Source organism: Brassica oleracea, chromosome C8 (genome assembly GCF_000695525.1).
Source record: "Brassica oleracea var. oleracea cultivar TO1000 chromosome C8, BOL, whole genome shotgun sequence".
In the NCBI taxonomy this organism is placed as follows: Eukaryota; Viridiplantae; Streptophyta; class Magnoliopsida; order Brassicales; family Brassicaceae; genus Brassica; species Brassica oleracea.
Window position 1 is genome coordinate 22,486,386 of NC_027755.1, and position 22,931 is coordinate 22,509,316.

Consider the following 22,931-nt stretch of genomic DNA (forward strand, 5'->3'; position numbering starts at 1 on the left):
AGCGGGTAAAAAATAAAAAATTTGCCAAGGAGAAATTTGAATTTCTGAGGCTAGGCAAGAGAGAAAACAAGGGAAGCCAAGATATGTTCTCTAGAAATGAAGAAAGTAAACCAAACAAGTGAAAGAGTAAGGTGAATAGAGTAAATTTGCGGAAGCAGTTTGGTGTTCAAGAGCTTGGATGCTCTGATACCATGTTAGAAATTGAAGAACATAGTGAAGAACAAGAGAGAGAGATGTTTAATCTAGAAAGTAGAGAGAGATAGAGTAAATAAGGAGAATCTTATTTGCTTGATTGATTTGCTTATGGGAACATCCCATATATATAAGGATTACAAGTATGACAAATGGTAGATGAGATATGATAAACTAATAATCCATTGTCTTGAGACTTTAATCCACCATACATGCTTGTCCCTTGTAGTGGTATCTCCATTGTCTTGAGACCTTAACCAACCATCTTGTTTCTTATTGCTTCATCTTCACAGTAAACGTCACCATAAGATAGACTAGCACTGCAGCATCCGTTACCATCACATCTTCTTTGACCTTCCCTTTCGTTATTTGTACAGTCTAGAGACTCAGTATAGGTCAAGCCATCGTTAGGACACCCGGTTCTGCCAAAAAATGGGACGGTTTTTCTAGGTAAAGTATCTTTGCTTGCAGTGCAATTCAGCACGCATCCCACCATGCTCGGCTCGATGTTAGTCAACGACGACTTGCTGTTGCAACCAGCCGCTACGAGGCTATTTCCTCTCCCAAAGTAAAAGGGGCTGCCCGTCAAGTTCAAAGCCGATCCAGACTCTTTTCCATCTCTGGAACATCCAACCGATGCTATCGGGATTTTGACACGAATTGTCCCGAATGGCAGAGAGTCAAGAGACTCAGATTCTTCATTTGGCAAAGGGATATTCACAACTTCCATGCCAATCTTGATAAGGAACGGAAAAGTAGAGTTTCTGCATTTGATTCTGTACCATTCGTTAAGATAGCAACCTTCTTGAATTCCAAAGGGGTAAGGAATACTTATATTTCCACATTCGGTTTGACACGAGCTCGGGAGAGTGTGGGCATTCGAATCAAGGATGGGCATGAGTAGAAGAGAGATAAGAATGGAGAAAGTGTATTTGTTATAGCACCTCATGATGCTGCTTCTCTTAACAGATTGAATTTGTTTCTTGCTTAACAAGCAAGCGGGCTCAGAGGAAAGATGTGGTTACTTGCAACACAGGTTAAACAACATCAAACTGTTTATAGTTTCATAGGAACTTGGGAGATATTATAGGACAAGTTTGGTTGCTGTGTCGGTAAAAGTTTTTGTCCGAGAGTAAATAGAATCAACCAGTGGCGAATTTCTGATCGCCTAAGTCAATAGTCAATAGTCAACCCGCGTTGTTTTTGTTAAGCAAAAACTACGCCATCAACCATTTTATTTCAAACATATGCCCTACCAAGGCTCACAATAATAGAGGTGGCAAAAACTTAAAAGCACATATTTTCTTACTTTATAGTTTTTCTTTGTCAGAAACTCAAGAGTATAACTATTGGTAGTCTGTCACCAAAACTTTCAACATAAGATGAATATCTCAAAATTTAAAATTCCCCTAAATCTTTTTTGATGATTTTGTTGTTGCAAGTTTATTAAGTCTTCGAAATAAACATTGGGTCTTCTAGTGCCCACACTGGAGCATAACTAGTGGTAGTCCTTCCCTATCGTTGGATATACATATCTATTTTTTTCCTTCTACCTAATACCTGCCTCGTTCCTTTTGATAAAAGAAGAGTATCCGCGCGCCATGACTAAGGCGGATAGCAAGATAAAACATTTGAGTATTTGACCATTGTTACTTGTTGTGAATGCAAACTAATCGGTGCTTGACCATTGATTATAACTTGGGTGGATAAAAAACTTGACCATTGATTATAACTTGGGTAGATAAAAAACTTGACCACTGTTACTTGATATGACATCTTATAACAGGGCTTGGGGTCAATCGTAGCTGGTCTCCTCCCAATTTGCTCGTGGATGTTTTGATGCCTTATGGCTTATGTGAGCTATTGTTCTGGTGTTTTTTGCTGTCTGACAAAAAGAGCCTGAGGGAAGGAATAAAAGTAACTCTTTTCGTAGGCTGTCGGTTTCCTCGAGACACAAAGCTGACGGACCAGGGAACATGGATCTTCTTAGTTGAATGAAAGAGTCTATAAAGTAATTTTAAAAGTAGCTAATGAATGACTTGGTTGTCTTCTTTATTTCATCGGAGACCTATAACTCTTGAACAAGTCTTGGACGATCATCATCCACCTGTGACTAAGTGTGGTTGGACCGAGTAAAGATGAGATATGTGGTTCTCCTCTTTCGAGGACACACTAGAGCTTGATCCGCGCAACTGTGCATGTGCTAATTTTTAGTTTTTATAAATTGTTTAATAATTTTTTTAACATATGAATTATTTGTCTAATATTAAGTTTCTGTAAACCTACACGGACCTGTTAAGAATATGATTCGAACTCCGTCCGGAAATATTATTATATCCGAATAAAGTTTAATTTTAAAATCCAAAAAATTAATATCTGAAAAACAGATATGCACTCTATAAATCCTTGTCTAACTAATTATGTAAAAAAAAAAATGAATCGGTTTAAATTCTTGTCTCAAAATAGAGTAACTTCATTCAAACCTGTGAAATTATTATGGTTAATACATAAAATAAATTATGTCGAATTATTATAGTAAATGCAATTAATGAAGTAGTTTGGAAAGGTGAAAAATAAATGTAAAAGATATAATAGTTATGTTTTGTAAGTTTGTAATTAATGAGGTCGAATTAATTAAAAAAGACAATAATTGAATTGGTTAGAATTAGTTCAAAAAGAATGAAAATATGTAAAAATCACTTAAAATTAGAAAATATTATTTTTTACTTTACTTTTAATATAATAGACTAGATGATAACATGCGGGCATGTACCGGGTGAGTTTTTTATATTTATGTTTGTTTATTAAATGGTTTTAACATTTTGCAACATTACAATATTTATCGACTGTAAAATGACGAATAGAAATGTTGTTTTCTTAATTGTATCATCGTTGTTGAAGAGTTAACGTATTACAGCTTATTTTAATTATTTTAAAATGTAGCAACGAAATTGTTGTCTATGAATTACAAGCAATCTATTTTCAAATCTGTTCCAAACTAGTTACTGAAAATAAATTAAGGAAGTTATTTTCTCAAGGATTATGTATATTAGGAATTGAATCCTATATGTTATCACAATTGTTTTTTAAAAAATCTTTTATTTAGAGAATAGGAGCCGTGTCTTTCAAGAATTAGTGAAGCTTGACACATTAAATAACGCGCGAACACAGTAACCGCCTTTTCTTGTTGCGTCTGCACCGTTGATTAATTTACACACTAACAATTAACAACCGTAGGATCTCTCTGATATCTTGTATATATAGAAAGCAGAGGCGACTTCTCCCTCTGATCTTAACCTAAATCTCCCGCGCTGATCGATTCTTCATCATTTGAGTTGGTTTAGAGTTCCGATTAATATTCTTATCTTCCTTCGTTTCTCTCATTATCATTAGAATCTCCTTGTTTGAACACGATGGTTCTCTTCTCTTGTTAGGGTTTGGGCTTTGACTCGTCTCGATTCAGGTAACGTTGATTCTTAGATCCGATTTGCGATCGATCTGTTCATGGTAATGATGTTTTAATCAGCCTTCTTTTTTTTTCTTTACGAAAACAGAATGCATATGGAAGAAGTTAAGAACCATGGGTAAAAGCTCGGTCTAGTGGCTTCAGGACTTGGCGATTCACGATCTAAAATCATTGCATATATGGTTAAATGAGGTTTATTTTGTGTTTTCCAGTACTTATATTGCATAATATCAGAATACGTTTGCAGAATACAGTTCTGTTACTCTAATTCAATCATTTAGGTCGCACTCACTCTCACAGTTGACAAGTTTGCAGAATACTATTCTCCATAAATTTCGCAAGCTAACATACTTGTTCAGTTCGGGTTGACTTTTGTTATATATGCAGCTATGATTAAACATACGTTAATGATCTCAAGTGTTGGCTTAAGGAGCCATTTGTATGAAGACGAGAGTTTTGTTCGTTTAGACATTAAAAGTTCAAGTCATCTAGATGACTCATCTGAATGACTCATCTGAATGAGTTTTAAAAATTTAGGCTTAATTTTGAAAATCAGCTGGCTAATCCAAATTGGATCAACTAGATGGAGATGAGTTTGTCAAAATGGTATAAATCATGTAATTAACAAATTACAAACTCAAACCTAATATCATTTTATCACTTATGAAAAACGACAAAACCACCAAAACTATAAAACACAATTTTCCGCCAGAACCACAAAACACAATTTTCTGCCAAAACTGCAAAAATGTGTTTTCCCGCCAAAACTGCAAAAACGCGTTTTCCCGCCAAAACCGTAAAACGTGATTTTTCGCCAAAACCGCAAAAACACATTTTTTCCGCCAAAATCACAAAAACGCGTTTTCCCGCCAAAACCGCAAAAGCGTGTTTTCTTGCCAAAACAGTAAAAGCGCGTTTTTCCGCCAAAACTGTTAAAATGTGTTTTCCTGCTAAAATCGCAAAAGCATGTTTTCTGCTAAAACCGTAAAAAATAGTTTCATGCCAAAACTGATAAGACATATTTTCCCGCCAAAATCACAAAAACATGTCTTTCCGCCAAAATCGCGAAATCGTGTTTTCCCGCCAAAACCGCGACATCGTGTTTTCCCGCCAAAACCTCAAAAGCGCGTTTTGCCGCCAAAACCGCAAAAGCGCGTTTTGCCGCCAAAACCGCAAAAGCGCGTTTTCTCACCAAAATCGCAAAAGCGCGTTATCCCGCCAAAACCGAAAAATGTGTTTTCTCGCCAAAACCGCAAAACACGATTTCTCGCCAAAATCACAAAACGTGGTTTCTCGCCAAAACCACAAAACGCGGTTTCTTGTCAAAACAGTAAAACCATGCTTTCTCGCCAAAACCGTAAAATATGTTTTCTCGCCAAAATCTTACCATTGCTTTCATCTTTTAAATTTTAGTTTTATAAAATTTGAGTTTGCACTTTGAGTTTCTACTTTGAGTTGTTTGGAAGTTTATTCAAATTTGAATTTCTATTTTGAATTTTATGAAAAGTTATAGTAGTAGTTAAATTTTAATACAAATCTAATAAAAATAAATAAATTTGTATGAAATAAAAATTTGTAAATGTGAAATGCTAATTTTAAAATAATTTCAGTGTAAATATATTTTATACTAAATAATAAAAGTTAGTATAGTTAAAACTAATATCAAACATCTAGATTGAAATATAAATAAAAAAACAAGCATAAAATCCATCGAGATGACATCTAAATGGAAAAACGAACATGTCCTAAAATCTGGATTGATCACTTGGATGGATCATATGGATGGAGCAGCTGGATGGAGATGATAAATGGAGAAACGAACAGCCCCAAGCAGTTTTTATTTTGATGGGTCTGTGGGGTTTGCTAATACTTATTGTAAGCTACGCTGATTGTTGGGGCTTTGAACCTCAAGATATTCAAAAGTGATGGATATTTTCCAAGAATCGTTTTTTCAGTTGTTGTTGTGCCATCAAAGCAAAGCTTTTCTCCACTCTATCAATGTTTCGAGGAAGCAGGCTCCTTCCAAGTTGGAGATAGAATCTGAATGCAAAAATGCTGAAGAGTTGCAAAGAGGTTGGTCTCTGTATCTTATTGATTTGCGTACACTATCTTCCAATCGTATGGTTTTTGGTAATTACTGTAGTATGATTGATGAGTGGTTCCTCTAATTTCCTTTAATCATTAGCCTCTCTCGAGGTCAAAATTTCATATGATACGATGAGTTTTGGTCCTTAGTTGCATGCACGCCTAAAATTATCCCTTTTCCGTGTCAGGTACTTAGTGGCCATCTGAAATGAGCAAGTTGGCCTCTTTATATATATGAGGTCATTCGGATCTTTTTGCTTTGCTTCATTCTCTTAACGACAGATGCCAAGAAAACCTTGTACACTTTATATCCTAGATCTTGGGAAATAAGGATTCGTGTACTGTTTTATGTAGATTGAAACTTATGGAGGACGATCATCATAAAGTGGAAAAGCCTAAAAGCTGTAAAATTGCAGTTATGAGAAATTGACAAGAGTTTGATTATAAGCCTTTTAGAGTACGAGGTTGTAGCCTTATAGGTTGTGTTCAATAACGTAGAAAGTTCACTTCATGCTCTCTAACATGATTTTAGTTAGTAGTGGTATATGTAGTAATACATTTATTAACAAACACTAGAATGAAAATATTACATACAGGAACAGGTGTTTAAGGAGAAGAATGACAAACACAAAAACAACAACATCTAAATTACCACATATATCAAATCTTAGCATCAATTTTATTCAGAATTACCTTCCCTTTTTCAGACCTCACCATGTAGCACGAGGAAACAATGGTTCAACATCTGCAGAGGAAGCCGAAGCGACAGTACTGAAGGCTGGAGCGGTAACACCAACGGTCCATGAATCAGCGATCTCTATCATATTCATTCCTTCTTCCTCTTCATCATAACCGTCTTCATTTTCAATCTGTACCAATGCATTCTCTGGAGATGAAGATATCCTCTCTAACTCGGTAAACACTTCCTTCATATATGGCCGCTTCTTTCCTTTGGAATTCAGACATCTCCTTGCTAGATTTGCCACTGCCATCACTTGTTCTGCGCATGCGTCTCTTATTCGAGCATCCATGATATCAAAGAACTTGTTCTCTTTCATGGCAGATCTGAAATGATCCGCCAAACCTCTTATTTCTTGAGAACCCGAAAGGGTTATTACAGGCTTCTCTCATGTGATAAGCTCAGCGAGGATGACTCCAAAGCTATAAACATCACTCTTGTCGGTATACTGGCTGGAACCGTAGTACTCTGGATCCACGTATCCAACCGTGCCTGAAATAACGGTTGTCCAGTGAGTATGATCTACCGTTACTGATCTTGAAGTACCGAAGTCAGATACCTTGGCTCGATACTTCTCGTCTAGCATTATGTTTGTTGACTTGACATCTCTGTGATAAACAGGAGAACATGCAGCAGAGTGCAGATACGGAATAGCTCCTGCGATATCAACTGCTATGCGCAAGCGCACTCCCCATATCATTGTGTAGTCATCAGATTCTTCATGGATGTGCTGGAAAAGGTTACCATTGGGGATAAACTCGTAAACCAGAACAGGAACTTCTGTCTCAAGACAACATCCCAAGAGTTTGACGACATGTCTATGGTTGACTTGAGAGAGAATGACGATTTCGTTGATGAACTCCTCTAGTTTGTCTTCATCCACAACTTGGGATTTTTTTACGGCAACCGTTCGACCATCTACCAGCATTCCTTTGTACACAGTGCCTTGACCACCTTGTCCAAGAATTCTGCTTTCGCTAAAGTTTTCAGTGGCTTTTTCAAGCTCTCTTGAGCTAAATATTCGTGTCTTCTCAACGTTACCTTCTCTTGTATTGAGTTGTTGTTGCAATAATAATCCTCCGTTGCGTTTGAAGAATTTCTTTTTCCTCTGAGTCACCTTTCTCTTCTTAAGATACTTTCTCAGCAACTAGGAATAAACTACCAAAACCTACACCTATTCCTGGAAACAGCAGCGAAAGATGGTATGTTAAGTCGTCATTTGTTTGTTTATAAGCTGTTAATTGTTAACTGAAACAGAAGATACATCCAGTGACTTACCTATCATTATTGGTACAGTCTTATCAGGCAAGCATCTGTAATGTCCGATCTTATTCACACAAATTTCGGTTCTTTCACAGTAAGAATCAATTTGTAGACACTCATTAAAATCTGGATAAGGCATAAGAAAAATCATTAGAATCTAATTACACTAAGTACATGGAGAACTTGTAATCTGTTAATAAACTGATTATGCTTTCCTGTCGTCTTTAACGTCACATACAAAGTATATATACATCATCGTATGACCTAATAACCGTCATACCTAACAGGCCTAATATACATCATATAGTTAGCCCAATACTCATAGCTCTAGCCCAATACTCCCCCTCAAGTTGAAGCATGGAGATTAAGAATGCTCAACTTGGACACTAAATATTCGAACTGTTGACGACCAAGGGCCTTGGTAAGCAAATCGGCCAGTTGATCGTGTGTGCTTACATGAGAAGTAGAGATAGTGCCCTTCAAAACTGCATCTCGAACAGCATGACAATCTGATTCCACGTGTTTAGTTCGTTCATGAAAAACTGGATTTGCTGCAATATAAATAGCTGCCTGACTGTCACAGAATAAACGTACAGGCCCTTGTTGCGGGAAACCGATCTCCGTTAGTAACTCGAGGAACCAGAGAATCTCGTCCAAAGCATTTCTCATGGAACGATATTCTGCTTCAGCCGAAGACCGAGCAACCGTATCTTGTTTCTTTGTTTTCCAAGAAACCGGAGAGCCGCCGAGAAGCATAAAATAAGCACTTAAAGAACGCCTTGACACCGGACAGGAGTTCCAATCTGAATCACAGTAAGCTGTCAAGGTCAAGTCTGTATCAGACTGAAAAATAACACCCTGGCCAGGAGAAGACTTCAGAAAGCGAACAACGCGTAGAGCTGCCTCCCAGTGTGCCTCTCGTGGCGCCTGCATAAACTGAGAGAGAGCATGCACAGAGAAAGTAATATCCGGTCGAGTAATAAGAAGATAGAGTAGACGGCCAACCAGTCGTCTATAGCGAGATGGATTCGTCAGGAATGGACTTTTATCCCTGCCAAGCTCATGACGTTGTTCCATCGGAAAATTAACCGGCTTGGACCCAAGCATGCCGGTTTCTTTAATTATCTCCAAAGCATATTTTCGTTGTGATAAGAAAATCCCTTCGTCACTGCGAGAAACCTCAAGACCAAGGAAATATTTTATCTTTCCTAAGTCTTTCATGTGAAAACATGTGCTTAGATAACCTTTGAACGAGGAGAGAGCATCATCATTGTTCCCACAAATCAGCAGATCGTCAACATACACCAGAACCCTCATCTCAATCGCATCTTTTGTGTAAATGAAGAGAGAATAGTCTTTATACGATTGAGTAAAACCATATTCCTTCAGAGACGTAGATAACTTAGCAAACCAGCATCTTGGAGCTTGCTTGAGACCATATAAAGATTTATGAAGACGACACACTTTTGTTGGATCTGAATGGCGAAATCCTTGGGGAAGTTTCATATAGACTTCTTCCTCGAGATCACCGTGTAAGAAAGCATTATGAACATCCATCTGATAAGCCTCCCACTTGTTTACTGCGATGATCTTAAGCAGAGTGCGGACTGTATTCATCTTAGCCACTGGTGCAAAAGTCTCAGAATAATCTTCGCCAGCAACTTGATGATTTCCGAGAACTACTAATCGAGACTTATGTCGCTGTGTAGTACCATCTGCATTGTATTTTATTTTGTAAACCCAAAGATTTCCAAGTGCTTCTTTGCCTTCAGGCAAGTCGACGATACTGAAAGTATTATTTTTCTCAAATGCATCTATTTCATCAACCATTGATTCTCGCCATACTTTATCCTGCAAAGCTTCTTTATAACTCTTAGGCTCAACTCCTGCTAACACTGCGGCCAGAAAAGCTTGATGGCCTTTAGAGAAGATGGCGTCAGATATGTAATGTTCAAGAAGGTATGGGGTGTTACCTGGTACCGTAGACGAAGACGCTGATTCTAGCTCGAGAAGAACGGGAAGTGTATTATCAGTGCAGTGGACATTGTAAAGCAAATAATCATCCAGTTGTTTTGGTGGTTGTTTCATTCGAAGACCTCGTCCCAAAGGAATAATTTCTGAGCTAGAATCAACTGTCGGAGCTGGAGTTAAATCCGTAGGTGGTTGGTCAGAGGTGGAAACCAAAACAGCATCGACTGCAAGAGATGAATCAACTGCGGCTACTGGTGTCTCTGAAACAGGGTTAGGAGATGAAGTAGTAGTTGCAGTCTCAGCATCAGGATCATGAGAGGGATGGGTCAGTTCCTCTGAACTCCCCCTGTCATCTGATCTCGGTGAAATAAACCAGTCATCATCAACCAAGTTCTGTTGAACTTCTGGAGCAACCGGAGGTAACATACTCTGAAACGGAAAAACATTTTCTCTAAAAACCACATCCCGCGAGACCAGAAATTCTTCAGTGTCTAAGTCAAAAACTTTCCATCCTTTCTTCCCAAAAGGATAGCCCATAAAGACACAGTTACGACTCCGTGGACCAAATTTGTCCTTGTCGCGGGAACGGAGATGCGTATAGCATGCCGAACCAAACACTCTCAAATGGTCATAACTCGGTTTCTTACCAAAAAGGAGCTCGTGTGGAGTACGCCCATCGAGAACTTTCGTTGGAGTAATATTAATAACATGAGCCGAAGCAAGAATCGCCTCTCCCCAAAACCTGGTAGGTAAACTTGCCTGAAAAAGAAGAGAACGCGCAACGTTAAGAATATGTCTGTGCTTACGTTCCACTCGACCATTTTGTTGCGGTGTTCCCACACAAGATGTTTGATGAATGATGCCTTCCTGTTTAAAAAACGAGCTCAGACAAGTGAACTCAGTGCCGTTGTCACTTCTCACAATTTTGACGCTCAAGCCAAACTGCTTTTCAGTATATGCGCAGAAATTTTGCAATACTTGTCGAACTTCTGACTTTTCTAAGAGTAGATGAAGCCATACTGATCTGGAGAAGTCATCCACAATGGTTAAAAAATACACAGCACCACACGATGAAGGCATTCGATACGGTCCCCATACGTCAACATGAATCAAATCAAAACATGCTTGTGTTTTATTAGAACTGTCAAAAAAAACTTCTCTTGTTTGTTTAGCCCGAAAACATACGTCACAAGGACTCGGGCTAGATGAGTTTGAAATAGAAAAAGGTAAATCCGAAAACACTGAAAACGTCGGATGTCCCAACCGTTGATGCCACAAAGCTTGATCAGTAACTGTCCCAACTCTGTTTGCTCGAACCGGTGCCACATCCGTTAGATAATACACTCCATCCCGTTCTTCACCGGCTCCAATCAGGGTCCTCGTGAAACGGTCCTGAACAATACAAAGAGTATCAGTAAACAACGCACAACAATGTTTCAATTGCTTCAGAAGTTTAGAAACAGATATCAAAGAACAATTGAGATCCGGGACATAAAGAACATTATGCAAGGAGATCGCATTTGTAATGTGTAACACGCCCATGCTGGATGAAATTGTTTTGCTTCCATCCGCAAAACCCACCAAGCACGGGGAAGTGTCCACCACGTCGACGAGCAAAGAGAAATCCCCAGTCATATGGTGGGAAGCGCCCGTGTCAATAATAATGTCGCCAGCAAACTTACCCGAAAGCTTGTCCTTTGTAACATGCCCTGTTTTCTCCTGAGCCATCATGATGATCGCTTTCCAATGTTCAGCAGTTAATTCTGGAAACACAGAGGGATGCGGAGAAGTTGCAGTGGCTGTGTTGACCACAGCTCGGCCTTTTCCTGTCGTCGAGCCACCACCACGTCCACCTCGATTACCACCTCTTCCTTCAGAACGAGCATTCCTCTCAATTATCCAATCAGGATAGCCAATAAGCTTCCAGCAGAAAGATTTTTCATGCCCAGCTCGTCCACAGTTGCTGCATAGAAGTCGATCTCTGTTTCGAGTTCCTGTAGAATCACCACGAGAATCAGAAATCGAGTCGCCTCCTCGAATGGAAAGCTGTGTTGCAAAACCAATTGCGTCAGTGGCTTCACGCGTTTTTGATGTGATCAGCCTCTGTTCTTCACGTATAACACGTGAGTAAACATGCTCCAGCTCAGGACAAGGGTCAGAGTCAATAACAGACTGAATCACAGTCGCAAAACGGGATTCATTAAGACCCATGACAAATTGATCTACTTTCTCCTCCTCCCTCTCTCTTGCGAAAGTGGCTGCTGCACCACATGAACACGAAGGAACCGGCTTATAAGAGTAAAGCTCATCCCACATTGCTGCCATCTTTCCATAATAATCAATAACAGAATCTCCACCTTGTCGACAAGCCGCGAGTTGTGCTCGTAGATGATGAACACGAACCCTATTGCCAACTGAAAACCTTTTCTTCAAGTTCTCCCACAAGTCGTGGGCATTGGTGATAAACGAAACAGTGGATCGAACACGTGGTGTGATCGACGTTCGGAGCCAGCCCACAACCATCGAGTTTACGGACATCCAAGACTCCAAATCGGCTCCTGCTGCATCGGGTTTGGCTATCGTGCCATCTATAAACCCTTTCTTCTTCTTTGCACGAAGTGCATTTTGCATCTCGGAGGACCACTCATTGTAATTTTCTCCGGTTAATGATACCGAAGTAATCATTGCTCCCGGATTATCAGACGAGAACAACGAGTACGGCGTCATAACGTTCATAACAGTAGAATCACCACTGCGATTTGTATTAACAGCCTCGATACTCATATCGTTTGAGACCAAAGAACTGTGTAAGAAAGCAAGCTCGAGCAGAAAAGAAGCTCTGACTTGAAGAGAAAGAAAAGAATGAAAGGAACACGGAGAAGAAAGCAAAAAAAAATATTAGGGTTTCAGGAATTTTAGCTCTGATACCATGTTAATAAACTGATTATGCTTTCCTGTCGTCTTTAACGTCACATACAAAGTATATATACATCATCGTATGACCTAATAACCGTCATACCTAACAGGCCTAATATACATCATATAGTTAGCCCAATACTCATAGCTCTAGCCCAATATAATCCTAATTTAACAAGCTGTTTACACATACACACAAAGAAAAGAGTTGAGAAACAATTTACTAACCTTTGCAATCGTTAAAGAGGTATGGGTTGCCTGTATAACCTTGGCTGCATTGACAGTTTGCATAACGTGTCCCAGAATTAAATGGTGAAATTTTCGCATACGCAACTTGTTGATGAAAGATTCCCGTACTCTTTTGTGTTTTTGCAGCTTAACGAGTTCAAGAAGGAAAGAGTATTCGTCTGAATGACCCATTCTATCGTAATTGTAGCATACCCTTGAGCGAAAATGCTTTGTGGTTCGGATATGGTGTAGTCTTCATCTGTTAAGAAAGCGACTCTGCATTTCACGCTTGCCGAGTTTCTATGATCAAAGCTCTCTATTCTGACACCTACCACCTGGTAAACCTCTTTATACGATAGATTAGCACTGCAACATCCGTTACCATCACAGCTTCCTCCACCTTCCCCTTCCCCTTTGTTATTTCCACAGTCTGGAGGGATAGTATTATATGTAAAGCCATCGTTAGAACACCCAGTTTTGTCCAAAAAAGGGACGGTTTTTCTAGGTAGCGCGTAACTTTGCTTGCAGTACAGTTCAGCTCGCATCCCACCATGCTCGGCTCGATGTTAGTCAACGACGCCTTGCTGTTGCAACCAAATGCTACAAGGGTGTTTCCTCTCCCAAAGAAAAAAGGGCTGCCCGTCAAATTCAAAGCCGAATCAGACTCTTTTCCATCAAGATATCGCTATCATGATCTTATTACTCGAAATCAATGAGAAGAAGTCTATTTCTTGCCCTATACCTAATACCTGCATTGCGACCTTCTTGGAAACGAGTATACGTCATGATTAAGGCAGGTAACAAGATACTTGTAACGAGGAATCAAGAATGAATTATGAAGTGTCAAGTATCATATTTATTGTAATATTAGATTTGTTATTTATTACCTTAAAAGCTTAAACAGATCATGAAAAATGGATACAAATATTTCTCAATATTTTTTACAGCTTTGTGATTGGTTATTATGCTAATACGTGCAAACACTAAATTTGTGGATAATAGTTGTTATTATTATTTGATAATAAATCACCAAAGTGAAATGCAGATGGTAGACGATATATTGAGGAATGTGAAGGAAGAAGAAGTCTATTTCGTGTTTTTGGCTCAGGAGTTGGACGGTGAAATTAAATGCATATGGTAGATGATATTCAAGAGAGTGTGGTGATCAAGAAATGGATTCCGCCACGGCGGCACCCAGCCATGTCTTGGTTCAAATGCAACAATGGCTAATGCATGGTCAGCTGCTATGCGAAGAGGACGTGGAGCTTGGGTTTCCCGAAACTCAATGACCAAGACTATCTTTTTTTTTTTGGGGTGGGGTGGGGTGGGGTGGGTTTGTTAATTTGAACAATGAATTTTTTTGGGGCGGTAAAACCTGAAGGCCCATTAACAGCCCATTCTCTATTAAAAAAACTAAGCCGTCAGTATGAGGCGTCGATCTGTGGACGCGAGGAAAAAAGCCGTGGTTACTTTCGCCGGTAAGTTCTGTTCGTCCAAGTTCCGTTCAGATGCAATTCCATTGTTGCTAAGCTTTTTTTAGCTCTTCTCTGTATCTGCTTTCTCAGAATTGAAAATTCTCTTGTCAATTCTTGCTCCGCACTAACGGGTGATGATCTCTGCTTATGTTGTATGAAGGAGTTTGAAACAGTGAAAAAAACGGATCGATGAGTGAAGAAGAGCCTTCAAGGAGTGGTGAAGAAGGATGTAGCATTTCAGTGTTTGATTACTCTGTTGAGAATCATTTGAAGGCAGTGGACTTGATCACTGATCTCTGCGGTGAAGGTCGTACTGATATTGACAAGACTGATATCAAGAGACTGTCATCTTCAGTTACATTCTTGAGGTCAGTTAAGAGCAGTTCAATTTCAATTATGCATGCTGCATGCATTCATAGACTAGTTTTGTATCGAGAAAAAAAAAACACTATACTTTTAAGTGGTTAAGATCTTTATTCCAAACATCTGTCTTCGAATTTTAATTGAGTTACTAACACTCGTACAAACACAAACCAAGCGTATAGGCTTTCGTTTGGAAAAATTCTACCTTTGTCCTTATTCAACTCTTCTTAACCATTTGTGAATTGCATTGTTAATTGAGTTACTAATAACTCTACTCGTTGATTTTAATACTCACAAATCTAGTCTCATCTCTAGGGAATGGAGGCATTTAAGTTATGAACCAAAACGTTTTGGGTTCTATGATGATGAGGCTGCAAAAAGCTGTGAACCGAAGGACGTCAAGAGTCAGACTTTGCCTCACTTTTCTTCAGCACGAGCTCCTAAGGTGTTTCTTATTTTTACACTACAAGATTTTTTTTAACCTTGATTCTTCTTACCCGCCGTTACTTCTTAAATTGCTTCAACATTACTGTTTTTTTTTTTTAATCCTCTGTACTATTATTGGCGCAGGTTAAGATAGATGACGATGAATCATCATCACTTGGCGAACCTAGGTAATAAAATTAAGGTTAATATTATTAGCTTTGACTATTAAATCTTTACTGGTTCTGTTTGGTAGCAAAACTCATGCATCAACATTTGAGAAGGCATACAATAGTTCTTGACTATGGGAAATGATCATAGGTTTCTCCCTTCTCATGTTCAAAATGATGATGTCACTTATGAAGTTTTGTGATTGAGTCAAGCGGGTATGAACCAGGTCTAAGTTGGTAATTAGCTAGACAGCATACTGGCAGTGCTTGTTTGTGTGATATATCTGCTCTTGTCTTTGTTCATACCGGTTTTTACTTTTTAGTCATGAATCAGGATTGTTTATGTAATGATTTATTCGCCTCTGCAGCAAAGATTTTATCATGCATGTTGGAGGATCTGTTTGGGCATTAGAGTGGTGTCCCAGAGTTCATGAAAACCCAGATGCTCGGGCAAAATGTGAGGTGATCAGGTCATATCTTCTGTTTTTTTATGCTTGGTTGAAATGAAAATATTTGGTTTTCATTGTTGTAAGTTTTTACCATTGCAGTTTCTAGCTGTAGCCACTCATCCGCCTGATTCGTACAGTCACAAGATAGGCGTTCGACTTTCAGGTAGAGGCATTATTCAGATATGGTGCATTACTAATGCCACATGCGAGAACGATAGCACCTATATATCAGGGAAGAAACAGAAGTTGTCTGGAAAGTCTCAGAAGAAACCATCCGATGAAAGTAATAATAACAATACAGAGCCTAAAAAGCCGAGAGGCAGGCCCAGAAAGCATCCAATAGAGACAGCAACAGAGCCTAAGAAGCCAAAAGGAAGACCTAGAAAGAAGACTACTGCTGAGCCTCCTATTGAGCTTGATGGTGACGTTCTATACGTTGAAGCTTTGTCTGTTCGATATCCAGAAGAAGCAGTTGTTCCCGCAACTCCTCCTCGGGTTCTACGAGAAGCTTCAGTAACAAAAGCTAAAACCAACAATGAAAACTCAGGAAAAGGGTTGCCTTCAGAAAGCGCAAATATCAAACTTCCCGTACGGAGAAAGAGACAAAAACACCAACGAGCTGAAGAAACTTGCGAACCCGTGGTGTCAGAAGATAGTGAAGCTGTTGGAAACGTTCCAGGGGGAACATCCTCGGATATCTCTGAAGACATTGCTCTTCCAAGGGTTGTCTTATGCCTGGCACACAATGGAAAAGTTGCCTGGGATATGAAATGGCGTCCCCCATATGCAGATGATTCTGTTAATAAGCATAGAATGGGATATTTAGCTGTCTTGCTGGGGAATGGATCTCTGGAAGTGTAAGTCAGCTACTTCTCTTTCATTTACTCTGCTGGTATAGTTGGTGTTATCATATTTGCAATATGCAACAATGTTAGTACCTTTAACTAGGTTGCATGTACTATGCGGAATGATGAACAACTTTATGCAGGTGGGATGTTCCAATGCCTCAGGCAGTATCGGCTGTATATTTATCTTCAAAGAAAGATGCGACTGATCTTCGTTTTGTGAAACTGGCTCCCGTTTTCAAATGTTCAAACTTGAAGTGTGGTGATACACAGAGGTTAGTAGATGTCTAACATTTACCAGTTTTGTGTTCTCAGAGTTGTACATAAATTAATTTTTGCTTTTATTATTGATACCTCCTCAATATCTGTCTCTGTTCTCCTGATATGGTGCTCATCTATTATCGTACAGCATCCCTTTAACAGTTGAATGGTCGACTTTGAGGAACCCTGATTTCTTACTCGCTGGTTGCCACGATGGCACGGTAATTAACAAATTACTTTCATACTGCCATTTCCATCATATGATTATGTTTTTCTTTAATGCGTGAAAATGTAATTGATCTCTTGCACAAGGTTGCTCTCTGGAAATTTTCTACAACCAAATCTTCACAAGGTATTACGACCTGATATGTTTTTCTCTATGTCAGATAATTTGTTTTCACATTGTGGCTAGAGAGTGATCTGTTGATTTCACATTTGCTTTTTAATTTTTTGTGCAGATACAAGACCTTTACTTTTCTTCAGCGCAGATACAACTCCTATTAGGGCAGTTGCATGGGCTCCTAGTGAAAGGTCAGTGACATTAAATCACAGCAATTTGGCTTTGTCACTGGCTTCAATTAAAAAACCAATGTACCTCTTTCCTTCTGTTAGAGGATTCACTTATTATTAAATGTAATTTCTGAAAACTTTCCAGTGATCAGGAAAGTTCAAACGTAGTAGCTACTGCTGGACATGGAGGTCTAAAATTTTGGGACTTACGGTAAACTTCATAAATATCAGCTACATAGCTTTTCTTCAAGTTTCGATGTTTTGAGTTTTAATTTTTCTTTTGCGTTACTACATACCATAACTTATTACTTGCTTTTTCTGTAGTGATCCATTCCGTCCTTTATGGGATCTGCACCCTGTACCAAGATTTATTTACAGCCTCGATTGGTTACAAGACCCAAAGTACCAATTGTTTCTCTATCCTCAGTTGATTAGACTTTGAGAGTCCTGATTAGACCAACTTGGTTTTTCAAATTTCTTCTGCAGATGTGTGTTATTGTCCTTTGACGATGGCACAATGAGGATCCTAAGCTTGGTTAAGATTGCGTATGATGTTCCATCAACCGGAAGGCCTTATCCTAACACAAAACAGCAAGGGTTGAGCGTTTATAACTGTTCGTCTTTTCCCATCTGGAGTATTCAAGTATCCCGGCTCACAGGTATATCCTTTGAATGTATTTGTGCTTTAAATTCAGTTGTAACACAATCATCTTAATACATAAAGCACTACTGTGACACTGAATGATATTCAACTTCATCAGGCATGGCAGCTTATTGCACTGCAGATGGGTCCGTTTTCCATTTCCAGGTCGGTTATAAAGTCATTGATTTTTCTTTTTGGTTTATATGTTTTAAAGATTTTTCTCTGTTGTTCAAAAAATAAAAGATTTTTCTCTGTCTTCTTGTGCTTTTACAGCTTACGACCAAAGCAGTGGAAAAAGACTCGAGAAACCGAACTCCTCACTTCCTCTGTGGACGATTGACGATGAACGATTCCACCTTTACAGTGCACAGTCCAGTGCCTAACGTACCGATCTTCTTGAAGAAACCAGTTAGTGAGAATGGTGAAAAACAGAGATGTCTTCGGAGTCTCTTGAACGAATCTCCTAACAGATACACATCTCCTGTTTCAGACGCTCAGCCTTTAGGTAAGTTAAAACTTATACGACATAAGCTAACATGTAGTCCAATGAATTATTTTACATTTCTACAGCTTTTGCACAAGATGAGGATCCGAGCTTAGAGTCTGAAACGGAGGGAACTAGCAACAAAGGGTCAAAATCAAAGGCTAAGAAAGGGAAGAAGAACACAATAGAGGAGGAGGAGGATAACAGAGGAGCACTGGTCTGTGTTAAAGAAGATGGTGATAACGAAGAAGGAAGAAGAAAAGAAGCAAGCACCAGTAGCAGCTCTGTGAAAGCGGAAACGTTTCCACCTAAATTGGTGGCCATGCATAGAGTGCGGTGGAACATGAACCAAGGAAGTGAGAGATGGTTGTGTTATGGTGGAGCGGCTGGGATCGTTCGGTGTCAAGAGATTGCTTCATCTGGTTTGGTCGGTAAACAAAACTGGAGGCATCAGAGATAAATATGTAGTCCCACTAATAAGCAAACAAATAACCCTAAATCTTACAATGGTTTAACATTTGCTCTCGCCTTGTAAAACAAGATAACTCACTGAAAACAACACTAATCTTGGATGCGTATAATAATAATTAATCCAATTTTGTTTGTTGGATCACTATAAGACTCTCTGACTTTGGCGTTTAATAAAGAAAGCCGAAACAATTTGGATTTTGGAGAATGCCCAATAGTCCAGGACAAAAACAGAGGGATCATGAAGTACTTTCAGTGGTGCAACTGGTAAGATGATCAATCTATATGTAATGATCATACTTGCATCCGAGATTGACGTGATAACATTTTGTTTAAAGATATTGGGTTACATTTACATATTAATGCATTGAAGAATGAAGATAAAATAGATAAAATCAATTACAGATAGGTCAAGCTTTTTTTTTGTTTTGATTGATACCACATCTATAAGTTCACCTTTCCTTATTCCTCCTTTTAGAAATGAATTCCCATTTCCCTACAAAAATAAAGAAGATTGATAATGAGTGCATGATTATGCATGCAACAAATTAAAAACAAACATACTAATTATAAAAAAAAACACATATTAGGACAAACCATATACAGTGTTTGTTATTAATTTCTCTCTTTTAAATCGTATGAGATTAAGGATAATATAAATGTTCAGATAATGTTTAACATAGGAGACATAAATGTATTCTTATGTTATGTATGTATTCTAAGAAAATAAGAACTACGGTGTAGCAAAAACATATTCACTAATATCTTTTTTTTTTCTCTTTTTTTTTCATATTCAAAATATCACTTAACCTAAGAGTACCTAACGTATTATAGATATTATAAAGAATCATAGACATACTTGGCTTTATCACCAAACCATCCGTAAACGGACTTTGCTGTGGAAGATACGGTTTCAACGGCGTCTGGGCCACCGTGTTCATTGAATGCATTGGTGACGCCTGTCACGGCTGAGTCTATCCTCGTCCCAATCGTAGGCTGTTCCTCCTCAGCCCAAATTGCCACCGAGTTTATGGAAACGAGTAGCATCACGGATAACACCACAGCTACCCATGTTTTCGCCATCCGTTCTTCTTTTCAATATTTAAAACAAAAGAATGGTTTAAGAAAAGGTCATAATCAGATTATTTAAGCTGTCTAAAGTTGCAACGATTTTTACGTGTTGTACTACTTTTGTTGGATTGTGCCCTAAATTTAAATAGTTTGGTTTTATTTAAAGATCCACCGTTAAGGTTACACCGAAAATAGCACGACGTGAGGTGGCTTTCGTTTCATGCGAGTAAATTAAACAACATGTATATGCCAAAAGCAGCAAAGCGTAGTGACATAGTTTTCGGCTTATAAATGTATTTGTCTATTTAAGTTCTCCATAATCAAGTTTTAGATGTTTTCAAAAGACAGAAAATGAGTAAGATCCAAAATACTATTGGAGTAAGATCGGTGTTCGGGTAGCTATTTGGATCTATTCGGTTTCGGGTTTCAAATTTTTGGGATGAAATATTTAAGCTCCACTTGAATATTTATAAATTTTGGTTGACTGGGTTTGGGTCAAATCGTATTAAACTCGCTCGACCGAGTATAAATGTTCTAAAGTTCCGAAGGTTAGGGTCAATCCACTAATCACCGATTGATTTTAAGTTGTAAGTCCATAACAAACCCTTGAGATAACTTATCATGGTATCAGAGCGGACCTAATACTCTGGCTCATTAATCTGGCCCAGACAGTGGCCCGATCATCTCATTAGTTGATGGTCCACAGAAGGCTCAGTTCCGCCAAGATCGCTTGAGAATAAAGCATGATTTCGGAGAGGGTATGATGGATTTTGCGAGATTAATGGTTATACGCACCATTAGGGAGGGTATTGAATCGAAAATATGAAAGAGATTTGAGTAGTATATAAGGGACTCGTGCCAATCCACACCAATTGGTTTTAAGTTGGAAGCACATAAAACTTATCAAATAGGATGGACGATTGTAGGTTCGGATCTGATTCAGGTTTTGGAGATTAAAGATTTAAGCTACATTTTAGATTAAAGATTTAAGCTCCATTTGAATATTTATAAATTTAGGTTGATTGGGTTTGGGTCAAATCTTTAAGGTTCGTATTCAGAAACTCATTTTTTATAAATCTATATCTATTTAAAATTTCTTAAAATTTAAAAACAAAATAATATATTAAATATAAATTGGAATAATGTATGTCAGAATGCCTTATTAACATTAATATGGTTTGATTGATACAATACAAAGCATAATAGGTCAACATTCATTATTTGACTGGTAGAGAAGATAAACCATGAAACACAACACCACACCAGTTAATCTCATAGTGGTGCGGAACAGATGGAAATAGTAGTTTTAGTAGTGGACCTTGGGAGCCCATCCCGCGATCACATACTTCTCCTCAGCCTTTGTTTTCTCAAAGGAGTGGAGGGAGAACAAAGCATGCATGTAGTTATGAACATGGGTCAAGCTCCCAGGGATAGACCAGCTTTTGAAGTGGCCAAGAGCGACCTCCAGATGGTAAAGCTTTGGTGCTAAGCTTAGATCCACCGCGCTAACCTTTTCCCCGGCTATAAAAGGACCATCGTGAGACTTGAGATGATTCTCCAAGGCTTGTAGCTCATGAAGCAAAGGACCGTCACTTGAGTCTTTGGTCGTCAGGAAAGCCACGAAAGTACTCATGATCTTGGATCCAACAGAGGCAAACTTGGGAGGAGTCTTGAGTGATGGCTCAGGATACTTCTTCTCGAGAAGGCTGACGATGACGTCGGAATCAGGCACCCACTTGCCGTCGATCTTAAGCACTGGCACTTTCCCTCCAGGATTAATGTCTAAGAACCTGCATCATATATGAGGCTTGAAATAATTTTATTAAACATATATTTTAATTAGTTGGGACCAAATGATACTACATACTTAAACACTAATTTTTTTGAGGTCATAGTCTAATGTTTCATCCTGTATGTTCAATACCTGCTCTGATCATATATATATAAACCATGCTAATCCAATGTCCGGTTAGCATTTGAGCTAACCGAACCTAATCCAATTTCCGGTTAAAACAAAGCTCAACACATCCGGTGAATGAGTTACTGACCACTTAGGTTTGTCGGAGAGGTTGATCAGATGCATTTTGTAGGGCAGACTCTTCTCCTCGAGGGTGAGAAGAACCCTTTGGCTGAACGGGCCTGAAACGACATTCAAAGAACCAAAACTCAGATCTTGCAAATCAGTGCTTAAACAGAGACATAGAGAAGAGGAATTCACTTACAGTCGCCAAGAACATCAGGAGCACCAACGGCGGCTTTCACGCATACTTCGAGAGCCATCTTGAGTTTTTCTTTTGCTGTGATCAAAGCACTGTTGAGTTATTCAGTGTTTTTTTATACACAATTCTCACACTCTCTTCGCTTTAGTGCTTCGACCAAAAGCAGTGGTCCAGTATTGGCCAACGTTTGAGAAGGACATGTTATCTTTTCCACGTGTTGGTGCATGGCGAGATACGATTTGAAAATTTTGAACCGTATCGGTAAAGGTTTTCACGTTTTTAGCACAATGTTAACGTAACGACAACATCAATGCAACTAGTATCCCCTATATATTATTTGAAAATCATTACAACTTCTTTTTGTAGCCACATGTCATCACTATGAGAGAAATATGTTGGTCCATCTAATTATATAATAAACTTTTTATTAAACTAACAATAAATTCATCATTAATGTACTTTATTATTTCCTTAAATAAAATTTACGGAATTGCCTAATGTAACTAAAGTATATATGACAATTAATGATTTTGAATAATAAATATTTGATAAAAAAATATTGTATCTTCTATCATATTTGTCTAATTTTAAACTATTAAATAAATTAAACAACTACAATAACCATATAATTAAAAAATAGATTTTTATGTATATGTTATATTTTGAATTTTTACAAACGGCTATAAATTA

General features: G+C 38.5%; 4 protein-coding genes and 1 pseudogene across 7 annotated transcripts in view; 1 reads left to right on the forward strand and 4 right to left on the reverse strand.

Moving 5' to 3' along the window:
• The window catches only part of LOC106310877 (putative wall-associated receptor kinase-like 11), an 11,561-nt gene extending 10,420 nt beyond the window's left edge, over window positions 1-1,141 (reverse strand). Inside the window, exon 1 of the mRNA XM_013748113.1 lies at window positions 514-1,141. Coding sequence (XP_013603567.1) covers window positions 514-1,141 — 628 coding nt within the window. The remainder of the gene's footprint in view (window positions 1-513) is intronic.
• Window positions 1,142-6,391: 5,250 nt separating this feature from the next.
• On the reverse strand, window positions 6,392-13,615 carry LOC106308966 (annotated as a pseudogene).
• Window positions 13,616-14,292: 677 nt separating this feature from the next.
• LOC106307291 lies at window positions 14,293-19,074 on the forward strand. Of its 4 annotated transcripts, XM_013744204.1 has the most exons (16): window positions 14,293-14,338; window positions 14,496-14,703; window positions 15,014-15,143; window positions 15,269-15,312; window positions 15,660-15,753; window positions 15,840-16,597; window positions 16,729-16,860; window positions 16,995-17,067; window positions 17,159-17,198; window positions 17,305-17,377; window positions 17,502-17,567; window positions 17,681-17,758; window positions 17,843-18,015; window positions 18,118-18,164; window positions 18,273-18,504; window positions 18,570-19,074. In XM_013744204.1, exons 2-16 carry the CDS (start codon window positions 14,525-14,527, stop codon window positions 18,941-18,943), a joined length of 2,493 nt encoding a protein of 830 aa, XP_013599658.1. In that variant the 5' UTR covers window positions 14,293-14,338; window positions 14,496-14,524; the 3' UTR covers window positions 18,944-19,074. The 4 variants fall into 4 exon arrangements, with proteins under 4 accessions (XP_013599658.1, XP_013599659.1, XP_013599661.1 ...); XM_013744205.1 differs by lacking the exons at window positions 14,293-14,338; window positions 14,496-14,703 and having other exon boundaries at window positions 15,021-15,143; window positions 15,269-15,326; XM_013744207.1 differs by lacking the exons at window positions 14,293-14,338; window positions 14,496-14,703 and having other exon boundaries at window positions 15,021-15,143; window positions 15,269-15,326; window positions 15,660-15,748.
• A 162-nt stretch (window positions 19,075-19,236) lies between these two features.
• LOC106307292 lies at window positions 19,237-20,077 on the reverse strand. The gene is made up of 2 exons (XM_013744208.1): window positions 19,811-20,077; window positions 19,237-19,447 (listed from the first exon to the last, which is right to left on the reverse strand). Exons 1-2 carry the CDS (start codon window positions 20,032-20,034, stop codon window positions 19,426-19,428), a joined length of 246 nt encoding a protein of 81 aa, XP_013599662.1. The 5' UTR covers window positions 20,035-20,077; the 3' UTR covers window positions 19,237-19,425.
• Window positions 20,078-21,156: 1,079 nt separating this feature from the next.
• On the reverse strand, window positions 21,157-22,397 carry LOC106309564 (glutathione S-transferase DHAR1, mitochondrial-like). Its single transcript, XM_013746614.1, has 3 exons — window positions 22,245-22,397; window positions 22,071-22,161; window positions 21,157-21,812 (listed from the first exon to the last, which is right to left on the reverse strand). Exons 1-3 carry the CDS (start codon window positions 22,300-22,302, stop codon window positions 21,329-21,331), a joined length of 633 nt encoding a protein of 210 aa, XP_013602068.1. The 5' UTR covers window positions 22,303-22,397; the 3' UTR covers window positions 21,157-21,328.
• Window positions 22,398-22,931: the final 534 nt, after the last annotated feature.